This window comes from Sycon ciliatum, chromosome 4, assembly GCF_964019385.1.
Source record: "Sycon ciliatum chromosome 4, ocSycCili1.1, whole genome shotgun sequence".
Lineage (NCBI taxonomy): Eukaryota > Metazoa > Porifera > Calcarea > Leucosolenida > Sycettidae > Sycon > Sycon ciliatum.
In genome coordinates this window covers 40,418,303-40,440,561 of record NC_088646.1, presented here as the reverse complement: position 1 = coordinate 40,440,561, position 22,259 = coordinate 40,418,303, and the positions used below count along the sequence as shown (strand labels likewise).

The 22,259-nt window shown below is 49.4% G+C and overlaps 2 protein-coding genes and 1 long non-coding RNA gene across 3 annotated transcripts; 1 reads left to right on the top strand and 2 right to left on the bottom strand.

The window, feature by feature from the left end:
• The first annotated feature begins 3,283 nt into the window (after nt 1–3,283).
• Nucleotides 3,284–18,321, top strand: LOC135816168 (arfaptin-2-like). Its single transcript, XM_065329561.1, has 2 exons — nt 3,284–4,412; nt 17,420–18,321. The coding sequence occupies exons 1-2, from the start codon at nt 3,627–3,629 to the stop codon at nt 17,654–17,656; spliced, it is 1,023 nt and encodes a 340-aa protein (XP_065185633.1). The 5' UTR covers nt 3,284–3,626; the 3' UTR covers nt 17,657–18,321.
• Nucleotides 14,458–16,451, bottom strand: LOC135816169 (uncharacterized). Its single transcript, XR_010553356.1, has 2 exons — nt 16,110–16,451; nt 14,458–15,194 (listed from the first exon to the last, which is right to left on the bottom strand). It is a non-coding gene; the product is annotated as an uncharacterized LOC135816169 (long non-coding RNA).
• A 705-nt stretch (nt 18,322–19,026) lies between the features above and the next one.
• On the bottom strand, nt 19,027–22,259 carry LOC135816167 (ATP-dependent RNA helicase DDX19A-like). Its single transcript, XM_065329560.1, has one exon. The coding sequence runs from the start codon at nt 21,770–21,772 to the stop codon at nt 19,898–19,900; it is 1,875 nt and encodes a 624-aa protein (XP_065185632.1). The 5' UTR covers nt 21,773–22,259; the 3' UTR covers nt 19,027–19,897.

Here is a 22,259-nt window from a genome sequence, read left to right as displayed (position 1 = left end):
TCCGGCCCACACGAGGGTCCACGACGTGTATTTCGAAGTGTAGTACCAGGGAAGGCCAGACAGGCTAGTCGCTGTCTTCAACCAGGCTTCTGAGGTCAGACATCTGCTGTTGAGTAGTCTCCCGTATAAAGTGTATCGACATATTTGCGAAAGCCACCATGGTGCGAGTTGTCAATGGAGTGCTGGTAGACGATGATGATCCACGAGCTCAAGGAAACCGTGGTCGTCGAGAACAGCGTGGAGTGCAAGGTGGTATTCACCAACATCAGCCTCAGGAGCATGATCAAGCAGGCTATGGGGCGGCTAGGGGACCGCACGCTGCGCAGCCTGGCCACCACGTTTCGCCTTTAGATACTGCCAACGAGAAGCTGTTGTCGCTGGGAATTCCCCGCCTGCAGGTGGCCGGCTATCAACTGGAACCAATCGTGATGGTTGGTTTTGTCCTAGCTTTCATGCTGATGGGATTACCAGGAGTGCTGTTGGGAGCGGTGTTGTTCTACTTACATCATAATCAACAACGCAACCCACCAAACCCGGCGAATAGAGGCGGACGCCAAAGATGAAACTGTAGAAGCTGACCGGTGACGGTTTTAAAAAGTTGTTCGTCCTCCAGTGTTGGTGATCTGCCGCTTGCCTACTTGGCACTCACAACAGTTTGCAGCTAGCCACCTGTATGAGGGGTGTAGGCAGACACCGAGTCTAAGATGGCAGTGATCTCATACACACAGGCATGTGCTTCCCGTTGTTTTTGCTGCTAGTGTTTGCCAGGCTGGCAACTGCCTCCCTGCTGCATAGCCGGTGTGGCAATGGCACTCAGTCGTGACCTACCTATGCATAATTGGGGCTTAGTCCGGCTAAGCATGCATTGAAGCTGTATCACCAAGCCACTACTGGACTGACCTGGCTCTGAGATGAGTGGTTCGGCGGACATGATGGAAATCTACACTACAATGTACTTATGCCGTTTGGGATGAGCACGGCCAGGCGTTATTCCAGTTGGAAATGTGTTGTTACTATGCTAGCTGTTGATGGTGCCAGTGGGCCTAGCCAACACTAGCAACAGTGCTTGCACACATGTAACCTCCCTGTGGTCTCTGGTGCAGCCAATGCCTTCATTTACCCTGGATTTCGCACTTCCGCTGCAGCCATGCTCATATCAGTGTGGTCTCTAAATTTCGTTAACTCCCCACTCCAAGCAAACTGTGTTTGCATACGTTTTACCCCCTCCCGTTCCCTTGCAAGCAGCCAGCCACTGAACACCATACCCCGCCCATCCCCTTGCAAGCAACCAGTCACTGAACACTATACTGCCGCTGTGGACTATTTCCCCCCGGTTTTTCACTGTTATTTCAAGAAAACAGATCCCAGTCCCCCTTTCGAACACAGTTCTTTTGGGGACAACTCTGGAATGGAAGCAACCCCTTGCAGCCCTGACTCGCGTATGCAGACCTACTCATTCAAGTCTTGTATTGCAATTGGATCCTTTTACCCGTTTGACAATTCTCTACTGCCAATCTTAATTTGTTCACACACAATTACAAGTAGTATTCCTGTTGTCATTCTCATCACTTCAGATCCCAGTCTTTTCTACTGAATGTTGTGTTGCATTCACACGCAACATCATAGATTTTGATTGACAACAAAATGTATTGCGCAATGCTGTTGCACCCCTTTGAATTCTTTATTCTCACGATGGCACCATCGCCGATAAGAAGAGGCCCTTGGTAATGCTGCTGTCCTGTGGGTGAGTGGTTATGGTAGTAGAGAAGTAAAGGGGCTTGCATACCCCATGACTTTATTACGGGGGGGGGGGGGGGGGGGGCGAAAGCTGCTCAGCATGTTGCAGCAAGCACCCAGGACTCGGTCAGGCTCCATTACCCACACTGTAAACTAGCATGTCCCACAAGACGATTATCCCGGACACGACCACCACAATCTGCCAGTGCGCAAGGCACCATCTGCAGCACCATGCCAAAAACTGGCGAAAAGGCTACTCGAAGCCAACCGGTTAAAGGGGAAGTGCATCGATTTTTCGAGTAGGGTCCAGAAGAAAGACAATTTGATATCGGTTCGAATGGCATATCTCTCGCTTCCATACGATAAGCCAAACTTGCCAAATCGCCAATTGTATGCTCACGTTGCCATAGCGACCAGCGCAGTGATGACGTACGAAAGGCTTAGCTCCTCCACAGAGAAGGTCGATCACTGCAGAAATTGGTCATTTTCAATTGTCTTATTGTATTCACGATGTGAAAGAAGTGCTGTGTTCAATGCTGTTAGTGCCGTGAACTGTTTATCGCCCTTCTCATGCATTTTCCTAGGCTGACTGTGCCTAGGAAATGGTTTCCTCCAGGACAAGATGCTTGGAATTCGCCATCTCTCCTGAGACATTTTCAGCAAACTTTCAAACCTACGACATTATTTCATTCGTCAATCTCCACCACCCGTCGTCTCACCTGGCTTCAGAAGATGTTACGAGAGATAGGAGAGTCGCCAGGAAGCATCACATTCATCTTCAGGAAGTGGAAAGAGCAAACGGCATGGTCCTTGGTTGGGGGAAATGCTGAACGTCTGATTTGTCCCAACCAAGATTTCAGCATTTTGTTCGTCACTATTTTCGCTTGTCTGCTGGTGTCTCCGCACTCCAGCTTTCTCCTATCGGTGTCACGTCCCAGTACACAATCGAGAGGACTACTAACAAACAGTTCACTGCACTAACAGCATTGAACACAGCCCTTCTTTCACTTCGTGAATACAATAAACCAATTGAAAATGACCAAATTCTGCAGTGATCGACCTTCTCTGTGGTGGAGCTAAGCCTTTCGTACGTCATCACTGCGCTGGTCGCTATGGCAACGTGAGCATACAATTGGCGATTTGGCAAGTTTGGCTTATCGTATGGAAGCGAGAGATATGCCATTCGAACCGATATCAAATTGTCTTTCTTCTGGACCATACTCGAAAAATCGATGCACTTCCCCTTTAACCGCGCAAGAAGTGACTGCCTTCTGCCGCCACACGTGCAGCATCTGCACTGCAGATTCGTGTGCCATGCCAGAAGTGCATGCAGCATGCATATGCAGTGCATGTACATAATATATGTGGTGGCCCAGTCATGACGTCGTTTTTCTCGGGCAGCATTGATTTTCTTGACACAAACAAGCAAAAGTCGTTGGGGCGCAACGCAGTCCGCGTGTACGATGCATGCATGCAGGCTTTTTCATCATGAAGATTCGACGCAACGACGGCCGGTTACGTCTCAAGTCAAGAGTCAAGTCACGATCACACTGCACTGATACTGATTATGACAGGCCTGCTTCTTCTTGTACGAATAATAAAATTGTAGTGTTCTGGACTGTCGACTCGAGGTAGCTAGCTGTCGTGTCGAATGTCGTTACAACTAGAGTTGATTTTCTGTGAAGGTGACTAGCAGTAGTACGATCACAAGGTTCGTTCGCATCAGTGAGGAAGTAAGTCTTATGTTCCAACACTATAAATTTGGCTTCCTCTGAAAATAATTAATTTGGAAATTATACGACTTTTATACTCATTGATGCCAGTATTGAGTGCATGTACAACGAATAGTGTACAAAGTAGCTTTTCTTGATTCGATTTGTCCTCTGAAAATGTCTGACCAAATTGCCCATGAAACAACCATGGCATTGGAGGTGTCCCCTTCGCAACAGCAAAAGTCTGAATCGTTTTCTGCCGTGAGTCTAGATGAGGAGCAGGGTACCGGAATTCCAGGGGTAAAGCTTGAGGAGACCGAGGTCCAAGAAACGACAGCTCCGCCAGTGGCTCAGGCGTTGCAGCGTTTGAAGCTGGCCACAGAGACTCGCTTGAGGTGCACCAAGCAGATCCTCTCAGAGAGATTCGGAAAGGGAACTCGAACTGTGGATGCCCAGTTGGATGAAAGGATTGCTACCCTGAGGGAAACACAGAGAAAGTATGCATTGATTTTGACCATTGTGCGGAGGCTGTCAACCCAAGTGAGGGCATCCATGGAAACCCAACAGACTCTTGGCGACATGTTTGCTGAGTACTCAGTTCACACTCCGGAGCTGCTGGAGGAGTTCAAACGCAACAGCGACGTACAGCGCCAGGTGTCGCGCAATGGCGAGTCATTGCTAGCAATCATGTTGACGTTTGAGAGCAGCCTGGACACCCTATCGTGCAAGACCATAGAGGATACGCTGCTGAAAGTGAAAGAATACGAGAGTGCAAGACTGGAGTATGATGCGTTTAGAACCGACCTGGAACAACTCCGTGCGTTCAAGGTACAAAACCCAGGCAACACTGGAAAGGCACTGAAGCTGGAGCGAGCCGAGGCTGACTTTGAGATTCACCGTAGCCGGTATGACAGGATGAGAAGTGAGCTGGCGATCAAGCTGCAGCTGCTGGACGAGAACAAGGTGAGTGTATGCTACTGCTGTGGTGCAGTGTACCAGTGGTGCAGGTGCGACTGTGTACGTGTACGAGTTGTGCACGTGCGAGTGTGTATCGATGATGCAGGTGCGAGTGCGAATTGGTGATATAGCAAGTAGGAGCGAGGGTGTACAGCACTGGGAGTGCATGAGGTAGTGTGTATTGTGGTGCCGGTTGGAATGTCCCTGGATATACGTGTGTATGTGTACATGTGTACATGCAACCCTGTGTGAAAGTCTCTATCCTCTACATCTGAGAGCCTGTCAACGTTGTATGTGAGCCAAGGGTATTGAGTCTACTACAGGCCTGGCAAGTGAAATCCGACACTTACCATAGGGGGCAGCGCCACAAATGGACACCAATGATGTAACGCACTGTGCCAAGCGCGTACAATAGAGCCGTATGCATCCCACACAGGTCGAAAGGTCACAGCGCAGATACACACAGTTCACAGTCATGGTACACATTAAGAGTATTGGTATCCAGTCCCTGGTGTTTCGCTAGGCTTCTGCCGCACGCAGTCCCCGTAATGGGCCGTATACCAAGCTCACACCCGACGGAGTCACTCACAACACAAAAGACTTTATGGTTGATTAGAAGTAGAACGCCATGTCACGAACCGACTATTTCGTTCTAAAAACTACATGTGCAAAGAAAAACTCTCTGGAAACCAAAAGGCAGCGCAGCCAAACAAAGGTACAGCTAAAAACCTCATGCCGCACGCACAAGAACACAACAACCAAAAAGGCTACACGGTGCCAAGGCTGGCTCAGCGAAACCGACCGCAGCGGAACCTAAATGGTAGCCCGCTGTACAAATTCGATATTACATCAGGCATCAAGGTGCCCCCAAGGGGAGCACATGAAGACAGTAAGATGCCAGGAGATAAAGGTCAAATCACAGAGAACAGACAGCATGACCGCAATGGCAATCAGGAAGAGAAAGCAGATCGCAACTGAACATGACATGAACGTGTAGACTGAACTCCGTGGCATTCTCGCCACGCCATTCTCCCCTTCCTGATGTGTCTACGGAGAGATACATCACCAACACTCGAAGCGGAAAAATGAAAGAAAAACAGAAAAGATTGCCTGAGTTGCTAGTGCTCAAGCAAACAGAAACAAAAAAAAACAAAAAATCAAAAAAAGATGATAGGCAACGGAACAAGAAATGAAAACAACATGAAAGAACATGTGCGAAGCAAGAGAGAAGCAAGAGAGAAGCAAGAGAGTGAAAAGACATGACCATACTTCAATGGCGATGGTCCAATGCTGTTGCTACTCAGTAACTCACTGATATGCTTCCAGCGGGCAGATCTTGCTTATTGGGCGACGTAGCGTGGTGTTCTTCACCTTTACGTCCACGACTCGTACCAGCCCGTCACGTCCTGGGTGAACATCGACAACTCGTCCCAGCTGCCACTGACCACGTGGTGTGTCTTTGGCGAGTAGGATAACGACATCACCGACTTGCACGTTGTTGTAGGGTTTCTTCCATTTGGCACGACCACTCAGCATGGGCAGCCATTCTTGCATCCATCTTGCCCAGAAATGTCTGACCAGCTCCTGGACTCGTCTCCAGCGTCTCCTCAGGCTAGCTGCTGGGTCATCACCGGGTACATCAATACTGTGGCTCGCGTCGCCTAGCAGCAAGTCACTTGGAGAGATAGGAGTACAGTCTCTGGCATCTGAAGATACCGTTGTCAAGGGCCGACTGTTGATCAGGTGTTCTGCTCCAATCGTTGCCGTCACTAACTCCTCATCTGTGATGTCACCTGACTTCAGAATGGCGTACAGTGCTCGTTTGGCAGCCTTCACCATGACCTCAAATGGTCCTCCGAAGTGCGGTGCTGCGGGTGGGTTGAAGTGCCACTGAATCCGTTGACCGTTGGTTGCCTTGATGATCTTCTTCTCGTCCAGTTCACTTCTCAACTCGCGTAGCTCGGTTACTGCACCAACAAAGTTCGTGCCATTGTCAGTGAGCACCTCGTGTGGCTTGGCCTTTCGGCGTTGGCATTCAGGACATTGACGATCCACTTCCTTGACTGCTTCGCGTGCACCGACAACCCAGAACCGCTTTACTAACTCGTTCAGAACTTGATTGTTGCCGAGTGCGTGATGACCGTTGCCATGGATCCGCGTGATCACAAGCTTAGTCGTTGGATGCGTCCTGGGAAGGATGATCGGTGAGATCGTGTCAGAGGGCAAGAAGTCCGCGTACTGAAGACGACTCCTTGCACGCAGCAAACCACTGTCATCTAACTGTGGATGGAGTGCTGCAATCTTGCTCTGGGAACTCACAGGTTGTCCCTTCTTGATGGCCTTGATCTCATCTCGGAACTCAGACTCTTGCGCTGATTTCACCAGCATCAACTCAGACTCACTCAATTCGTCCACTGTCAATTCACCCAGTTCGCGGCGTTCGTGTGGCGCGCGAGCGTTGTGAAGAAATCTCATCACCCACGCTTGCACACGAATCAAGCGCTCCAAATCAGAGTATCGCTGCGGTTCCAGTCGCCAAACACTGGGCTCCGTTGCGCCTGTGCCCTCATCATCAGTACCCGTCTCAGTGCTGCTCATCAGAACGGTCTCCTTCATGGACTTTGTTTCCTTTGCTTGGGCTGTAGGTAACTGTCGTACTGGCCAGTCATCAGACAGCTTGGCCATGAAGCTAGGACCGGTCCACCACATACTGTCCGGCGTGAGCGATGTTGGGGCGCATCCTCTCGACACAATATCAGCCGGGTTCTCTGCCGTAGGGACATACCGCCATTGATCTGGGCTGCTTGCCTGGTGAATCGTGCTCACTCTGTTGGCAACGAACGTCTTGAACAAGCGACTCCGGCCACGGATCCACCAGATCACGTCCATACTGTCAGTCCAGTAGATGATGTTCTGCGGGTTGATCTGCAACACCTTGGCTACTTCGTTGGCCATTTCGACTCCCAGCACAGCAGCCATCAATTCGAGCCGTGGGATGCTTGTGGCGGTAGTTGGCGAAACTCGTGACTTAGCAGACACAAATACGGTGCTGATCTCGCCGGAGGCGTAGCGGATACGTTGGTAGATGACGGCACCATACGCTAACTCTGATGCGTCGCCAAATACGTGAAGCTCGACATCTTGCGGTGTAGCGCCTGCAATGGCCTGCAAGCAGCGTGGCACTTGAATTGAGCTCAGTGCAAGGAGATCCTGGAACCACTGTCTACAACGTGAGCTCAGTTCGACGGGAAGCACTTCGTCCCAAGTTGCACCGCTAGCCCAGATCTCTTGCATCAGTATCTTGGCACGGATGATCACTGGTGCCAGAAATCCTAGCGGGTCGAAGATCGTCGCGATCTTTCGGAGGATGTTCCTCTTCGTCATCATCATATCGTCAGGTGGTATGACAGCCTGAAAGCTGAACATGTCGCTGTCGCTCAACCAACTGATCCCTAGAGTCTTAATCTGGGATGGGCCGTCTCCGTTCAGGCTGAGTTGCGTTGCCTGATCTTCTCTGGGTATGTGACCCAACAGCTCCGGAGCATTCGACAGCCACTTCCTCACTGCCATGCCTGCTCCCTTCCATGCTGCTGTCACACTCTTGTACAGGGCCACACCCTCGGCAATCGTAGAGACTGAGTCCATACCGTCGTCCATGTAAGTTGATTCGAGCATCATCTCGGCTGCACGGGCGAATTCTGGATCTAGTGTCTTAGCGTGCTCTCGCGCGACCAGTTGCGCTAAGAACGGGGAGCAGTTCAGACCGAATACCACCCGGTTGAATTCGTACACGTCTGGAGCCGACTGCGAGTCTGTATTCCACAGGAATCTCAGATATGGCCGATCTGATTTTCTGACTTCAACCTGTAGATACATCTCCGTAACATCACAGCCAATGCAGATCGGATGCCGCCGAAACCTGAGCAGAACAGCCGATAGATCACGTTGTAACTTCGGACCGGTGTGCAGCAGGTCGTTGAGGGCGGTGCCATCATGCTTAGCTGACCCGTCGAACACAATGCGAACTTTCGTCGTACTTTTGTCCAGTCGGACAACCGGGAAGTGTGGAAGGAGCCACGATCCTGCTTCACGTGGGTTTGCATTCACCTTCACCACGTACCCTTTTCTCACGTAACTCTCAATGGTCTCTGCATAGCGCTCTGCAATTTCTGGGACCCGTTTCAGCCTCTTCTGTGTTTGCGCAAGTCTCTTCGCTGCCATGTCGTAATTGTTGGTGGGCCGTGATGCATCTGCCCGCCATGGCATCCCGACACAGTAGCGACCATTGGTGAACGTCATTCGTTTCTTTGTCGCTGTCAGGACGTCCAGGTTTTCCGGTGACATGGGGTGTTCTGGGCTGGTCACTTGCTCAATTTCCCAGAACTGTCGCAAAGTCTTATCCACACTCAGGAGGGTCTCGCTGCTGGCGATGATAGCGCTGCAGCAGTGGTTTGTGCCCCCGCCACGGCTAACCCCTGCTCCGACGCAGGTCCATCCGAGAGGTGTGAGACGCGCGATGGGCTCTCCGGCTGGTCCAGACACTTCATACAACGCACGATGAAGCTCGGCATTGTCGACGCCAATGAGCAGCTTGATCCTTTCAGGGGTGGCCGGTTCCGGAAACGGTATATCAGCCAAGTGCTCATAGCCAATCTTCTTGCTACTCCAGTCCGTTAGCTGCAGACGTCCTGTTACCTGGTTGGGAGTTGTGAGTCCGACTACGGTTGTCCGTGATTGACCGTTAATATTGGCGATATCGAACTCCACTTCCATGGATTTGAAAGTGCTCCGCTTTCCATTCAGCATATTGATAGTCATGTCATGCTGCTCACCACTCATTCCTAGCGCTGTGGCAACGTCTTCATGGATGAAGGTGTTGGTACTTCCGTCGTCCAGAAGCGCATTGACGACGAGCCGCTTACTACCGGACCTGAGAACGACAGGCACAGTGCGTAAACTGGTGTAGCTCGTCTCGGCTGTTGCATTGCTGCATTGCTGGGGGGACTCCCCTTCCGTTGGAGTCTCATGCGCTGTTGCGACGCCACAGTGTCCTTGTTCAGCCTTGGTGTTTGCTTTGTCATAACTCCTTTCCTTGCCATCGGCTCTCGGCTTCTTCCTGATCTCAAAATCTGATCGTGCCAAGCCGTGTAGTAGACGATGATGATTCCGTTGGCAACCATCGACACCACAAGTGCGAGTTCGAGGACACTTGTCGCCTCTGTGCCCTGTTCCCAGGCAGCGATAGCACAGGCTTAATTCCTTTGCTCTTGTCCACCGTTGGCCTGTGTCGTGTCCTTTGAAGGTGGAGCATTCCCAAATGCCATGGCTCCCGCTGCATTCTGGACAAGTGGCGCGAGAGGATATGAAAGAAGTCTCCTCGTCTCGTGCCGTCTGTCCGTCTGCCAAGTGTGTATGAGCGTTGCGCTGCTGCAACGAGCGATGGCTACTTGGCCGGGATGATGCCGACTTCTGGATACCGTCTACTATCTCCGTTGCCGTAGTCTGGAATTCAGCCTCCAGTGTCACCCATTTCAACAATGATAACACATCCTCGGTTTGCTGGTGCTCGTACAACCAACGTTGGTACTGAGCCACCATCTGCTTCGTCAGCTTGCTCAGGAGACGGGAGAAGAATGTGCCGTTCTGTAGCTCCATGTGGCGACCTGCATCTTTGAGGTTCACTACGGCAATCTCGAGCAAATCTGCAAACTTCTCCAGTGCTTGCGGGTTGTAGCGCTGTATCGGCTGGAATGCTTCCAATGTTTCCAGCTGTATAGCCACCTGACGTCGTTGTCCGCCGAATTTTCTTTCAAGCCGCTCCAGGGATATCCTGTATGCCTCTGCGGTGTAGCCAAGCTGCTCTATTGCTCTGAGTGCCTCACCAGTAACATACTGCCGAAGCTGTAGAAGCTTAAGTTGTGGAGAGACGGGTGCAGCGTCAATGCATGCCATAAAGGCGGCCTTCCAGGTCTCGTACATCCGCACATCTCCGCTGAAGGTCGGAACAGCTACTTTCTTCAGCCTTCCAAAGACATCACTGCTGGGCAACCCAGTGCCGTACACAGGTGCTCTACTGCTTACTGGTTGAGCTGAAGGCCAGAACGCAGGGGCCTGAAAGTTGAGGCTAGCTACAGGATGTCCTGGAAAAGATCCAACACTCAACACAGACTTGCCTACATGACCACTGCTTGGGCCTGCAAGTCTGGCATGAATGCTAGCGAGGCTAGATGGCTGACTGGTACTAGATTTGACCAGAGAAACATGGTCCTTCACAGGTACAGCTTGTCCAGAACTAGGTATGGGTCTAGTCACACTTGAGCTTGTGACAGGTAGAGGGGACGGTTTCAAATAGGACACCGGTTGCAAACCGGAACGGACTCAATATTCACTTTCTCTCTTGGTATTTTGATTAGAAAACATATGTCACAGTGAGACTACTATGTGTTATACTCCGAGCCAAAATTTCATGGCTCTGCGATGACCAGAAGCGCCATATCAAGCAGGTGAGTTTTTGACGTGTTGCTTCGCACTGCGACTTGAGTTTTACGACTTTCGAAAAATCAACTTCTTGTCGCAGGTAAACAGCGGCTCGCCTCTCGCCAATAAAGCACCGCATACCAATCAAAACTAATGGAAGCACACACAAGGCTTATTGTTACTCTATACTGGCCGTCGTGGAGCGATAGCAATTACCTAATTTCAGACCCAGAGTGAATTTGACGTGCACTCTAAAACGTGTCCGGTTTGGAGCCACCTCTGATTTGAACTTTTTTGAAGCGAAAAATTGGGCAACTTGGAGGCAATGGGTCAACACAAAGGAGTGGCTCAGTTCGATTGACTCTGGCTCCAGAGCAAACTTCAACATGCCAGTTTCCTTCCACAAACATATTTCGAGTGAAAAATCAACGCTGATGAACGGTTTGGGTCTATACAAATTTGGCTGTCAAAACGTCCCGGTATCGAGCCGTCTCCTCTACATGCTGTGCAGTGGTAGTACAAGACGTGATACTAGACTGTACACTGTGACTTGAAGTTGGACTGGGGAGGCTGGTGACAGACTCAGTGGTGTGTGCAGGGGGAAGGCTATTCTCCGTTTGATCAGCTCCTTGCTCACCCTGTTTTGGACTGGTGTTGGTCTCTTCAGCTGCTGTGTCCTTGCTGTCATCAGTACTAAAGCCTCTCGGCGTCCTCCGTGTTGGTGATCTTTCTAGTAGCAGTCCAGTCCTGCGATCTGTTTCCATTGTCAGCGCACTCAGTTCACTCTGCATTTGTCGTAAACCGACTCGACTAGTTGATCTACTGCCTTGGCGTAGACCGAATTCATCCACACCCAGTAAAGGAAACGACTCCCCTCGTTCAAACTGGCTCTGTGCTGCTTGAGCCTGTCCATACTGCTTCGCTCTTGCAGTCCACAACTCTACAAACTCGTCGTATCTGTCAATTGCCGTCTGCACATCGCGATCGACTTCCTCCATTTCCTCCAAAGTCCGTATCACGTTCCTTTTATCGTTTACGAATTCATATTTTCTTTTCAGCTCGGAAAGCACTGCTGTTACTGCTTGCTCACAGCAGCACAGCTCATCGTAAAGGTGTCCTGCACCCACAGCGTCGACCTCATTGTCGCGCATTCCTATCGTCAACCCACGTCGGGTATTCGTTAGATTGCGTTTCAGTTGTATCTTATCACTTTTCAGCTTCATGATCAGGCTCTCCATGCCTTCCGTAGGTTCACCAGAATCAGCGCCATCCTCTCCGGTCGGCTCTGACATCGATGCCGCCGTCGCTGTCTCAGTCTCAGCACTATATTCTCCGCATGCACTACTTTTCTCTCGTTCTTCCTCCATGGTTGGAACTATTTTTGAAATCCAACCTCGTAACTAAATTTCTTCGATCGAAACGTGTATCAACTATCAAACCATCCTTTGCTACCAAATGGTGTTTCGCTAGGCTTCTGCCGCACGCAGTCCCCGTAATGGGCCGTATACCAAGCTCACACCCGACGGAGTCACTCACAACACAAAAGACTTTATGGTTGATTAGAAGTAGAACGCCATGTCACGAACCGACTATTTCGTTCTAAAAACTACATGTGCAAAGAAAAACTCTCTGGAAACCAAAAGGCAGCGCAGCCAAACAAAGGTACAGCTAAAAACCTCATGCCGCACGCACAAGAACACAACAACCAAAAAGGCTACACGGTGCCAAGGCTGGCTCAGCGAAACCGACCGCAGCGGAACCTAAATGGTAGCCCGCTGTACAAATTCGATATTACATCAGGCATCAAGGTGCCCCCAAGGGGAGCACATGAAGACAGTAAGATGCCAGGAGATAAAGGTCAAATCACAGAGAACAGACAGCATGACCGCAATGGCAATCAGGAAGAGAAAGCAGATCGCAACTGAACATGACATGAACGTGTAGACTGAACTCCGTGGCATTCTCGCCACGCCAGTCCCCATTCATTTTTGCGAGCACCTTTGAACCTTTGAAGTGAACCTTGACTGTGATGAGTACTATTACTGTCATGAGACAGCCTAGACCGTTCTTAAAAATTGGTGAAATTCTAGCTTGGCCGTTCTTCGGCGCCTGACAGTACTGTAAGGTAAAAGTCTCACTCCTTCTGCAAATCAACCACCCTCGATTTTGTTAGTTCGGAAAAATCAATGTTTTCTCCACTAACCAGCATCAGGACCTAGGAAGGGAAGAAGAAGGAAAGTCAGGTTGTCTTGTCTTTTGTCTTTGCATGCTATATGTACAAGTTGATGCACACGCTATCCCCGCATGGCCATATAGGAGTGTAATTTGCCGTACTCTGTGGTTGTACATCAGGTAAATTTTGCAGGATGCCTTTTTGAACCCGCCACTCTTCTTTTATCGTCATGTTGTCCTGTACGTGTGTGGGTGTGGGTGGGTGTGGTGTAGACCGGACTCAAATGTGTGGCAGTCAATAGATGATATGCCAAATAACGTGCAACTAGACTTGAGAGGGCATTGCAGAGTAGTTGCATGCAAAGTTCAAAGTTGTACGGCTACCTGTGACTTGCATTCCTGCAGAGCTCAGGGCCTACCATGTACAAATTGTAGTATAATATGTATGCAACTTGTGTGCGATGCCCTCTCAAGTCTAGTTGCGCGTTATTTGGCATATCATCTATTCATCAGCCTTGTAAGCTGTTGAATAGTGTAATCCCAGCACAAGTTGCTATGTTAAAGGGGAAGTTCACCCTAAAATGTAAACTTCACAACTTGTAGCGAAAAATGCACTGATTCCAATGCCAATGGTGAAGGTCCCAGGTTGATCGGAGCAACCATTCCCGAGTTATACCTGCTTGAAGTTTGCACTAAATTTGGTGACATCATGATGATGTCATTAACTTGCCCAGACCAGGCCGGATTTATGACGTCAGAGCAGTCGATGCGCCAGATTTGAAAAATCACGTCGGAACACAGAGTTCTATTTTTCAGATCCACCCTTTTTGGGCACTTTTCTCAAGGCATTCTCAACATACGATCGTTTTCATGTATGTACGTGCTGGCCAGTCTCACGCTTTCTCGGAGTTATTCGTCACACTCGAGGATTCAGTAGTCGCCTTTCACCTTTTTCTGTTATGAGTTCTTCAAGAACGACGAAATTCTGTAGTTTGGTGTCGCTACACGTCGGTTTGTCTCTTTTCCTTTTTTCGTCGAAATTTCGTCGCCCGACCTATAATTTCGTGCCACCGAATTAACCAGGCATTTCGCTGCTTCTATGCTGGACGTATCGAAAGAGTAAGTCTTTGTGACATTGGAGCGGAAGTTATGTTCTGGCCGAAAAAAAGGCATGCCTCTGGTGACGTGATTTCTAACTAGTGTTTTTACGTATATTTTCCATGCATGTGTGCACAGATGTCAGCGGCAGGAAGACCCAGCAATGCCACAACTGGCACAAGCATACATACTTGACGACCATGTGGCCCAGAATGAAGCATTTGCTCCAAAGTGCCATCTGACAAGCGATTTACACATGACGCAATGCTGTCAGATTGGCAAAAGCTACACACATGCACATCCATCACGTCAGGCCAATGCATTTATTGCAAGTGCGTCAAAGCACTACGACGCCAAGTATGCACAGCAGCGAAAGAAAATAAGCCACCAGTCAGCCAAAGCACATGCAGTGTACATGATTGCAGCGGAGCGGCATCCGTACACTGTCCTGCAGACAAACTGCGCGTGCACAGTCTGAAAGAACAGTGCGAACCGCTTCTGTGCCCAACCCATTACCAGCAGTGTGTGGGCCATGCAACATGTGCTTGGTGTAAGTCGAGACTCACACCAGAACACAGGTGGAAGTCACCAAACTTTCAGCTTGCAGAGCATGTGTTGCGTAGCATGCACCATGTCAGGATTTCAGACGAGAGTCGATTTTGTAGACGCTGCTACCAAAAGCAAATTGACATGCTCCCTGCCGACAATGCACCAAGCACAGACCACCAATTGCGAAGCATCATCTCTCAGTACAGCACGGAAGGTGCCGAGAGTGATTTCCCCAATATTATAGTCATTGCCGCTACAGGATGGGAATTGCTGGACAAGGATGCCATATTGTTGACGACAGTGCACGATTTGTATACAGAGACTTTGCACCCAGCTGCTGACCCCAAGCCAGCGGCATACGTGCTCGGCAAATTGAAGTTGACCCTGGAGCACCACTTGCACGTCATTCCACCTAAGTCGCGGAAGGATGGCACATTGCTGCTACGCAATGGATGTAATGTAATGCTGAGAAGGCACTACATATGATCCTTTCTGCAGAGCGTAAACACAAGATAGAGCAAACACCAACAAAGCTGGAAGACCTCACTCTGCCATGCTCACAGCACAATTGATAGCCAGCAACCGAATAATACATGTACTTCACAAATATGGGAACCCATTTACACCAAGTGCTATTATCGGACAATGCCATTATGCTCCTAGCACGCGGCACAAGAAAATTATAGAGCTTCGCCAGCATTGCCTTGATTTTGTCGTAATGTGATGGTGTGTGCGTGTGTGTGTGGTGTGTGTGTGTGTGTGTATGTGTGTGTGAACATGGGAACCCATCTACACCAAGTGCTATTACCGGGCAATGCCATTATGCTCCTGGCACGCGGCACAAGAAAATTATAGAGCTTCGCCGGCATTGCCTTGATTTTGTCGTAATGTGATGGTGTGATGGTGTGTGCGTGTGGTGTGTGTGTCACTGTGTGTGTGGTGGTGGTGTGTGGGTGGTGTGTGTATGTGTGTGTGTGTGTGTGTGTGTGTGTGTGTGTGTGTGTGTGTGTGTGTGTGTGTGTGTGTGTGTGTGTGTGTGTGTGTGTGTGTGTGTGTGTGTGTGTGTGTGTGTGTGTGTGTGTACATTACATATTGCCCTATCAAAAATATATAAATAAACTCGGATGGTGAGCCAATGTAATCATGGATAAAAAGAATAAGGACAAAAATGTTACGAGTTATGACTAACTGTCCACCATGTACCAATGTCGCTAGATCATATACAGTCGGCGAGCGCGACAAAAAGGCACAAACTGACAGGGAATACTAAGACATACAACGACCAAATAATATTCAAGTTAATTTCGAAATGTCTATAATTTCGTGCCGTCGGATTAACCAAGCATGCAACGAAAGGAAAGGTATACACGCTTAGACATATATTATTAGGCAATTATCTGCACCAACCTGCATTCCGGCCGAAGCATCATGTCGGGTGTGGTGGGTCGGCATTCCGACGTATCTCCACACACCAGGAAAATCGTGAAGCGAGAATTCCCTCGTCTGCAACTGGCAAAGTCTTCACTTGACACTCAAGTTGAAATTTCTAGATACCTAGCTAATAGGAGCAGACTTCAGGACATTTGTCGCACTCGGGAATCGTCAGTTCGATCCGTACAGGGTTGGTTAGACACAAGAAATATAGCAAATTTCATTGACTGACATCTTCATCTTTACCAACACAGTTCACCACATAAACTTTCGCGCGAAAAAAATAAAAAGACCCACTCAGCTGGCTTGGCGCATCGACTGAGAGAGATAGACTTTGTATGGGAGTAGATGGGGAAAAACCAATTTCTTTCTTGTTTCTCTGCAACAATGAATTTCATACCAGATTTTTTCCAGTTGGGATACAGTCAGACCTCGCATAACCGCACACATCTGTTTTCCACAAAAACATCCGGATAGGCGAGGGAACCGGATAACCGAACACCGTTTATGTTGGATGCATCACGCATGCTGTAAATATGTAACCAGCTATTTTCTTCCGGATGGCGAGGGATCCGGATAAAAAAGGACCGGATAAGCGAGGTCTGACTGTACCAGTAGGGTGTCATACGTCCCATACCGAAGTTTGAAAAATATCCGAATTCGTTGGGACAACGGAGAGCCAAAATACTGAAATTTCCCCATCTGCTCCCATACAAAGTCTATCTCTCTGACGTCATAAATCTGGCCTGGTTTAGGCAAGTTGATGATGTCATCATGATGTCACCAAATTTAGTGCAAACTTCAAGCAGGTATAACGCGGGAACGGTTGCTCCTATCAACCTGGGACCTTCACCATTGGAATCAGTGCATTTTTCGCTACAAGTTGTGAAGTTTTCATTTTAGGGTGAACTTCCCCTTTAACATAGCTTGTTCGCTCGCTATCATCGCTTCAGTGATGGGCAGGTGTATACCGTATATTCTCTATTATAAGCACAGGTCTCCATTACTAGCACAGTCTCTAATACTAGCACACTGTGAGCACCTTTCGAAACATTACAAGCACAGTCTCTATTATTAGCACTGTCTTGGTGGAAATCAATGCTGCATGCATGATATCCAGCATGTATTTCTTCTTGCTCTGTATGGATGTATTGGTTGAAAAAATATAAGCACGGTCTCCAATATAAGCACGGGGTAGAGGGGTGTTGAAAAAATATAAGCACGGCGCTTATAATAGAGAATATACGGTAAGTAAGTAAGTGTGTGTTTGTGTTCTTTTACTGCAGACCAAAGTGATGCAGAACCAGCTTGTTCTCTTCCACAACGCGTGCTGTGCGTTCTACACCTCCGACGCCACTGCTCTTGCCGAGTGCTTGCAGAAGTTCCACATCAAGCTGCCGCCATCAGACCGTACTGCTGCCGCTTCGAAGGACAGTGCCAAATTCACATTGCTACCCGTCGCAGCAGAGGATAGCGCCAAGTCGGACGGCTCGGCAACAGACAAAGTCACACCTCGGTTTTAGTTCACTCGGTGTGCTGTATATTTCAACCCATTCGCTATGATTTTGCGCATCTGGCTTTTAACCATTTTTATCTTCGTTTTGCTGTGCTTTTGTATACTTTAACTGGCGTAAGAAATAATATGATGGCTTTTTCCCATCCTTGATTCTCAATGGCTATTTTCTACTTTTTGCTATTCCCTCAATTCTACTTTCAACGTATATGTACCTGCTATTTTCCGCACCCCCCCCCCTGTATATATGTATGATATTCCGATGCTGGATGGCTCTGTGTGGCTACTTGTATTCTGCGCTGCTTCTGCCTTGGCCACATTCCCGTACACCTCTGCATTCCCATACTGCTAGCTAGTGTGTCAGCAGAGGATCATAGCTATCTCTGCGTGCTCAGACATCGACCCACGTGTCGGCAGCAGCTTGGAGTACCTGTGCTCTAGGTGTTTTAGTCTCTTGCTATCCCACAACCCGCCATCACCTTTCTTTCTCGTCATATCCATGAGAAGAAGGTAATGCAGCGGGTCTTCATTTCCTATTCTCTATTCTACTTTCATCAATAGACTTACTAATTCTTGTAGGTTGCTGTGTGGGGACACCCCACTAAACTGTAGTTTTTGTTGTTGGTGTGCCGAAGCTCTCAAGCTATTCCTTTAAAAGAAAACTTTCACACTCCACTGCAGCGTGAAGGTGAGTTCGAGTGCACAGCTCTCAATGGTTGCTTTTATCTCATCACAATAGATTGATGGGGGCTGCGTAACTTGTGTTGGTGTTTGCGCGCGCGCGCGTGTGTGTGTTTGTGTCACTGTATCATGGGTGTTTTGTTGGTGATCATGTGGCACCACTGCACTGGCTGAAAACCCAAAATTAGCGTGGTATGTGTGTGCACCGAAAATCCGAAAATCAATCCAAACGGCTTGCATGTCCATTGATCATTCTATAACTGCTGTCTGGTGCAAAGGCTAATTTTCTGGTGTAGAGTTTCTGCTATAGGTGGCAGGAGCGTAACGCAAAGACTTCGGTACTCGTGTTTTTGAGCTTCATGTATTGCACACAAAAAAAGATGTTCTGCTTTATGTCCACCCTAAAAAATTGTGTGGATATGTGCTGGGAATTTCTCGTTCTGAATGCAGCAGTTTTCTGATTTGATGGCCGGCTACAGAATTCTAGTGCTGCACACTGGATATGTATGCATGACAGTTTCCTTGTGTGTGCCACAACTTTAGTGATCCCAATCTGGAACCCAAACACGTCAAATTGCAGAACCCAGATACTTCTCTTGGCCTGATTACTCTGCGTTTCACGTGGAGCAGAACGTCTGATTATAATACTAGTACCAGAAAATCCGCTAACACCTGGTTAACCCTAGCGGCAAAAACGAATAAAACGCTAAAAAGTATACTGACTCCAGGATTTGATGGGCTCAAGGTGAAAGGTAAAGAGGAAAATATTAAGAAAATGGGGAAAATGCATAAAGGGGCCTCGGTGGGAATAATTTTGAAGGCACTACTAACAAAATTTAATAAAAGAGGAAGGGGACGGGGGTCAGTATGCGTACACACATTCTCCTAAAGCTCTTTATTCCAAAGCACAAAAAGAAAATGTCAACTCAGTGGACTACAAGTAGGTCGCAAACGGAAAGGATCAAGGCAGGATAGGCATGGTTCTCTCCCGAGAGATGCTAATCAGTAATCAACACTTAGGCTAAGTTAGAGCCACCACGTAACCATGGTAAGTCAAGCACTAGCATGATGGCAGCAGTGGTGTTATTCAAGGCTTTTTTAATATGTTTTATTCTAAAGGAGGTAGGGAGTGACAGCGGGGAGATTTCCACAGCCGGGAGATTTCCACAGCCGGGACACCTGTTGGAACCAGCCTAACGAGATAGATACAGTGCCACCAGTTTTGATGATTGCCACCGCGAGTGCACTACCATCTTCCTAGGACATACATCTATCCCAGTGCAAAGGGTGTAGTACACAAAGCAGATAACAACAAGAACCGTACTCAAGCGGAAAACAGGGGGGGGGGGGTCCAATCAAGAGCAAGGTACTTGACGGTTTCGGAAAGCAACTTCTGGCTTCCTTCCCACACGGAATGGAGTGACACTAACCTTCAATTCTTCCAGATGCTTGGTTTACATTCCCACTCTTGTTTGAGGAGAGCTTCCAATAGCCGCTAACTACGCGAAAACACAATTTCACACCCATAGGAAGCAGCTGGGTGTGCGTCTATAAGCACCGGATCACCAGTTTAGTCACCCTGACCGAGACTGGAAATCTGGTCGTTGTCGGTCTTGTCGATCTTTTCAATCTTCTTGCCAAAGTGCTCCTCGATGAACCTCATGTTTCGCATGCTCCGGCTGCCGTCCACAAAGTTTATTGCCAGGCCGGACTTCCCGAATCGCCCAGTGCGTCCAATGCGATGCAGGTAGGTTTCCACGTCGGGCTTCTGTCGCACAACGTCGTACGGTATGTCGTAGTTGACGACCACGGTGACCTGGTCGATGTCAATGCCGCGCGCACAGACGTTGGTGGTGATCAACAGTTTCTCCTTGCCCTGTCGGAAGCGGTTCAGGATGGCAATGCGCTGCGCTGTCTCCAGCTCGCCAGTCAGCATCGCCACCGCATGACCGTCACCATGCATTTTCTCAGCGAGCCACGCGGCCGACTTGCGAGAGGGGCAGAAGATGATTGCCTGGCCAATGCTGACTAGCCCGTAGATATTACTCAAGGCTTCGTACTTCTCCAGCTCGTTGCGGCACTCAATATAGACCTGCCGTATGTTGTCTAGACTCTCCTCTTGCCGCTTCAGCTTGATTACGATCGGATCGGACACGATTCGTTGCGCGAAACCCATGACATCGTCATCATAGGTGGCTGAGAAGAGCATGAACTGTGTGCTGGCAAGGTCCAGGCCCTTGCGTATATGCACAGACTGATCCTGGTGGCCCTGCTGAGCGATCATCACATCGGCTTCGTCCAGAACAAACACACGTATCTTCTTCAGGTCAACGTAGCGCCTCTTGGACCAGTCCAGCACCGTCCCCGGTGTGCCGATCAGTACCTGTCCAGTGACCGGGCCCGACGGTCTCTCTCCTCGCACCGCAAACGTCACTGCAATCTCCGGACAGAATTTGGTCATTCTCTGGCAGACGTCTCCGATCTGTTTGGCGAGTTCCAGCGTAGGTGCCAGTATGAGTGCCTGCGGATGTTTCTTGCTCTTGTCCATGCGACTGACCACTGCCAGGACGAATGCTGCAGTCTTGCCGGTACCCGACTGCGATTGCGCAATCAGATTCGGCGGTGGATCAGCCAGGAGGAGTGGCAGGGCGGTTTCTTGGATCTTGGACGGTCGGTTGAATCCCATGCCGTACACGCCTTGCATGATTTCCTTCGATAGCCGCAGCTCTTCAAACGTTTTCACAGAGTAGAGAGGACTGTCCGGGTTAGAGCGCTGCACTTCTATAGACTGTGTATTGTCAACGAGCTTCTCCCGCAGAAGCTTGTTCAGCAGGGATGTCTCGGCTGTTGTTGGAGCGTCTTCAGCAGCGTCAGTGCCGCTAGTTGCATCGGCTTGCTTAGCAGCAGTCATCGCTGGCACTGGATCTGCCGTGTTCGGCTGAGTCACCGCTGCCGCTGAGGGTGCTGCTGGCATAACACTGTGTGAAGTGTTCGCTTGAGCTGTCGTATTACTACCCGCGGCAGGCTGAACAGGCTGAGGGGCAGGGGCTTGGACAGGGTTGGGCTGTGCCGTAGGCCGAGCAGACTGAGCAGCAGCCACAGGAGCTGGCTTGACTGGAGACGTGGATTGCTGGGCAGCAGGCTGGCTGCTGGCCTGTGTGTAGCCATGCTCCTGTTCGCTTGCTGCCAAATCCCAATCGTCAAACCCTGAAGTGAATGGTTGGCTGAGCGGTCCAGACGTGAAAAAACTCGGCAGCTGACCAGCACCATGAGCTTGACCAGCAGCAGCAGCAGTAGAAACAGCCCCCTGATCACCCATCGCTGCGGCGTGAGGGGGTTGAGCAGCTGCATCTGTGTTCGCAGTCGTCCGCTTCACCCCCTGCGAGGGCGCCGCCGCCGGAGAGGTTTGTTGCTGAAGATCAGCCTGCTCGCCCCAGTCCGACATATTTGACTAGGGAATTATGCGAGTATTATCAGACGTGCTTCCAGGAAATCCCGAACACCAGGCCGGGTGCAACGACTACGTGGAAGTATGATCCTGGCTTCGCTGCGCTCATGTACTATTGGTACTACAGTGGCGAAGCGTTAAATCTGCTGTTGAGCTTCGACTTTCCAACTAGAGAGGAGAGCAATACAGTCAACGCATTTAGAAAATTATTTCAAAGAATGTTTCGAACAGGGTAGATTTCACTAGCAGTAGCAGCTAGCTGCGACGGAGTTTCGATCGCGGGGGCGAGAACCCCTCTACTGCATGCAATCGTACGTAGATCTCTCTACACTCTACTGATCCAGACTGTTCTGTAGCAAACACAGCAAAGCCATGGAACGACGTGACCCGTCGACGTCCGTGACAGTAGATCAGCGTGTACTTGACCGGACGTGGCGAGCAGTACAGACTCACAACTCAACTGTTACTACAATTATACTAATAT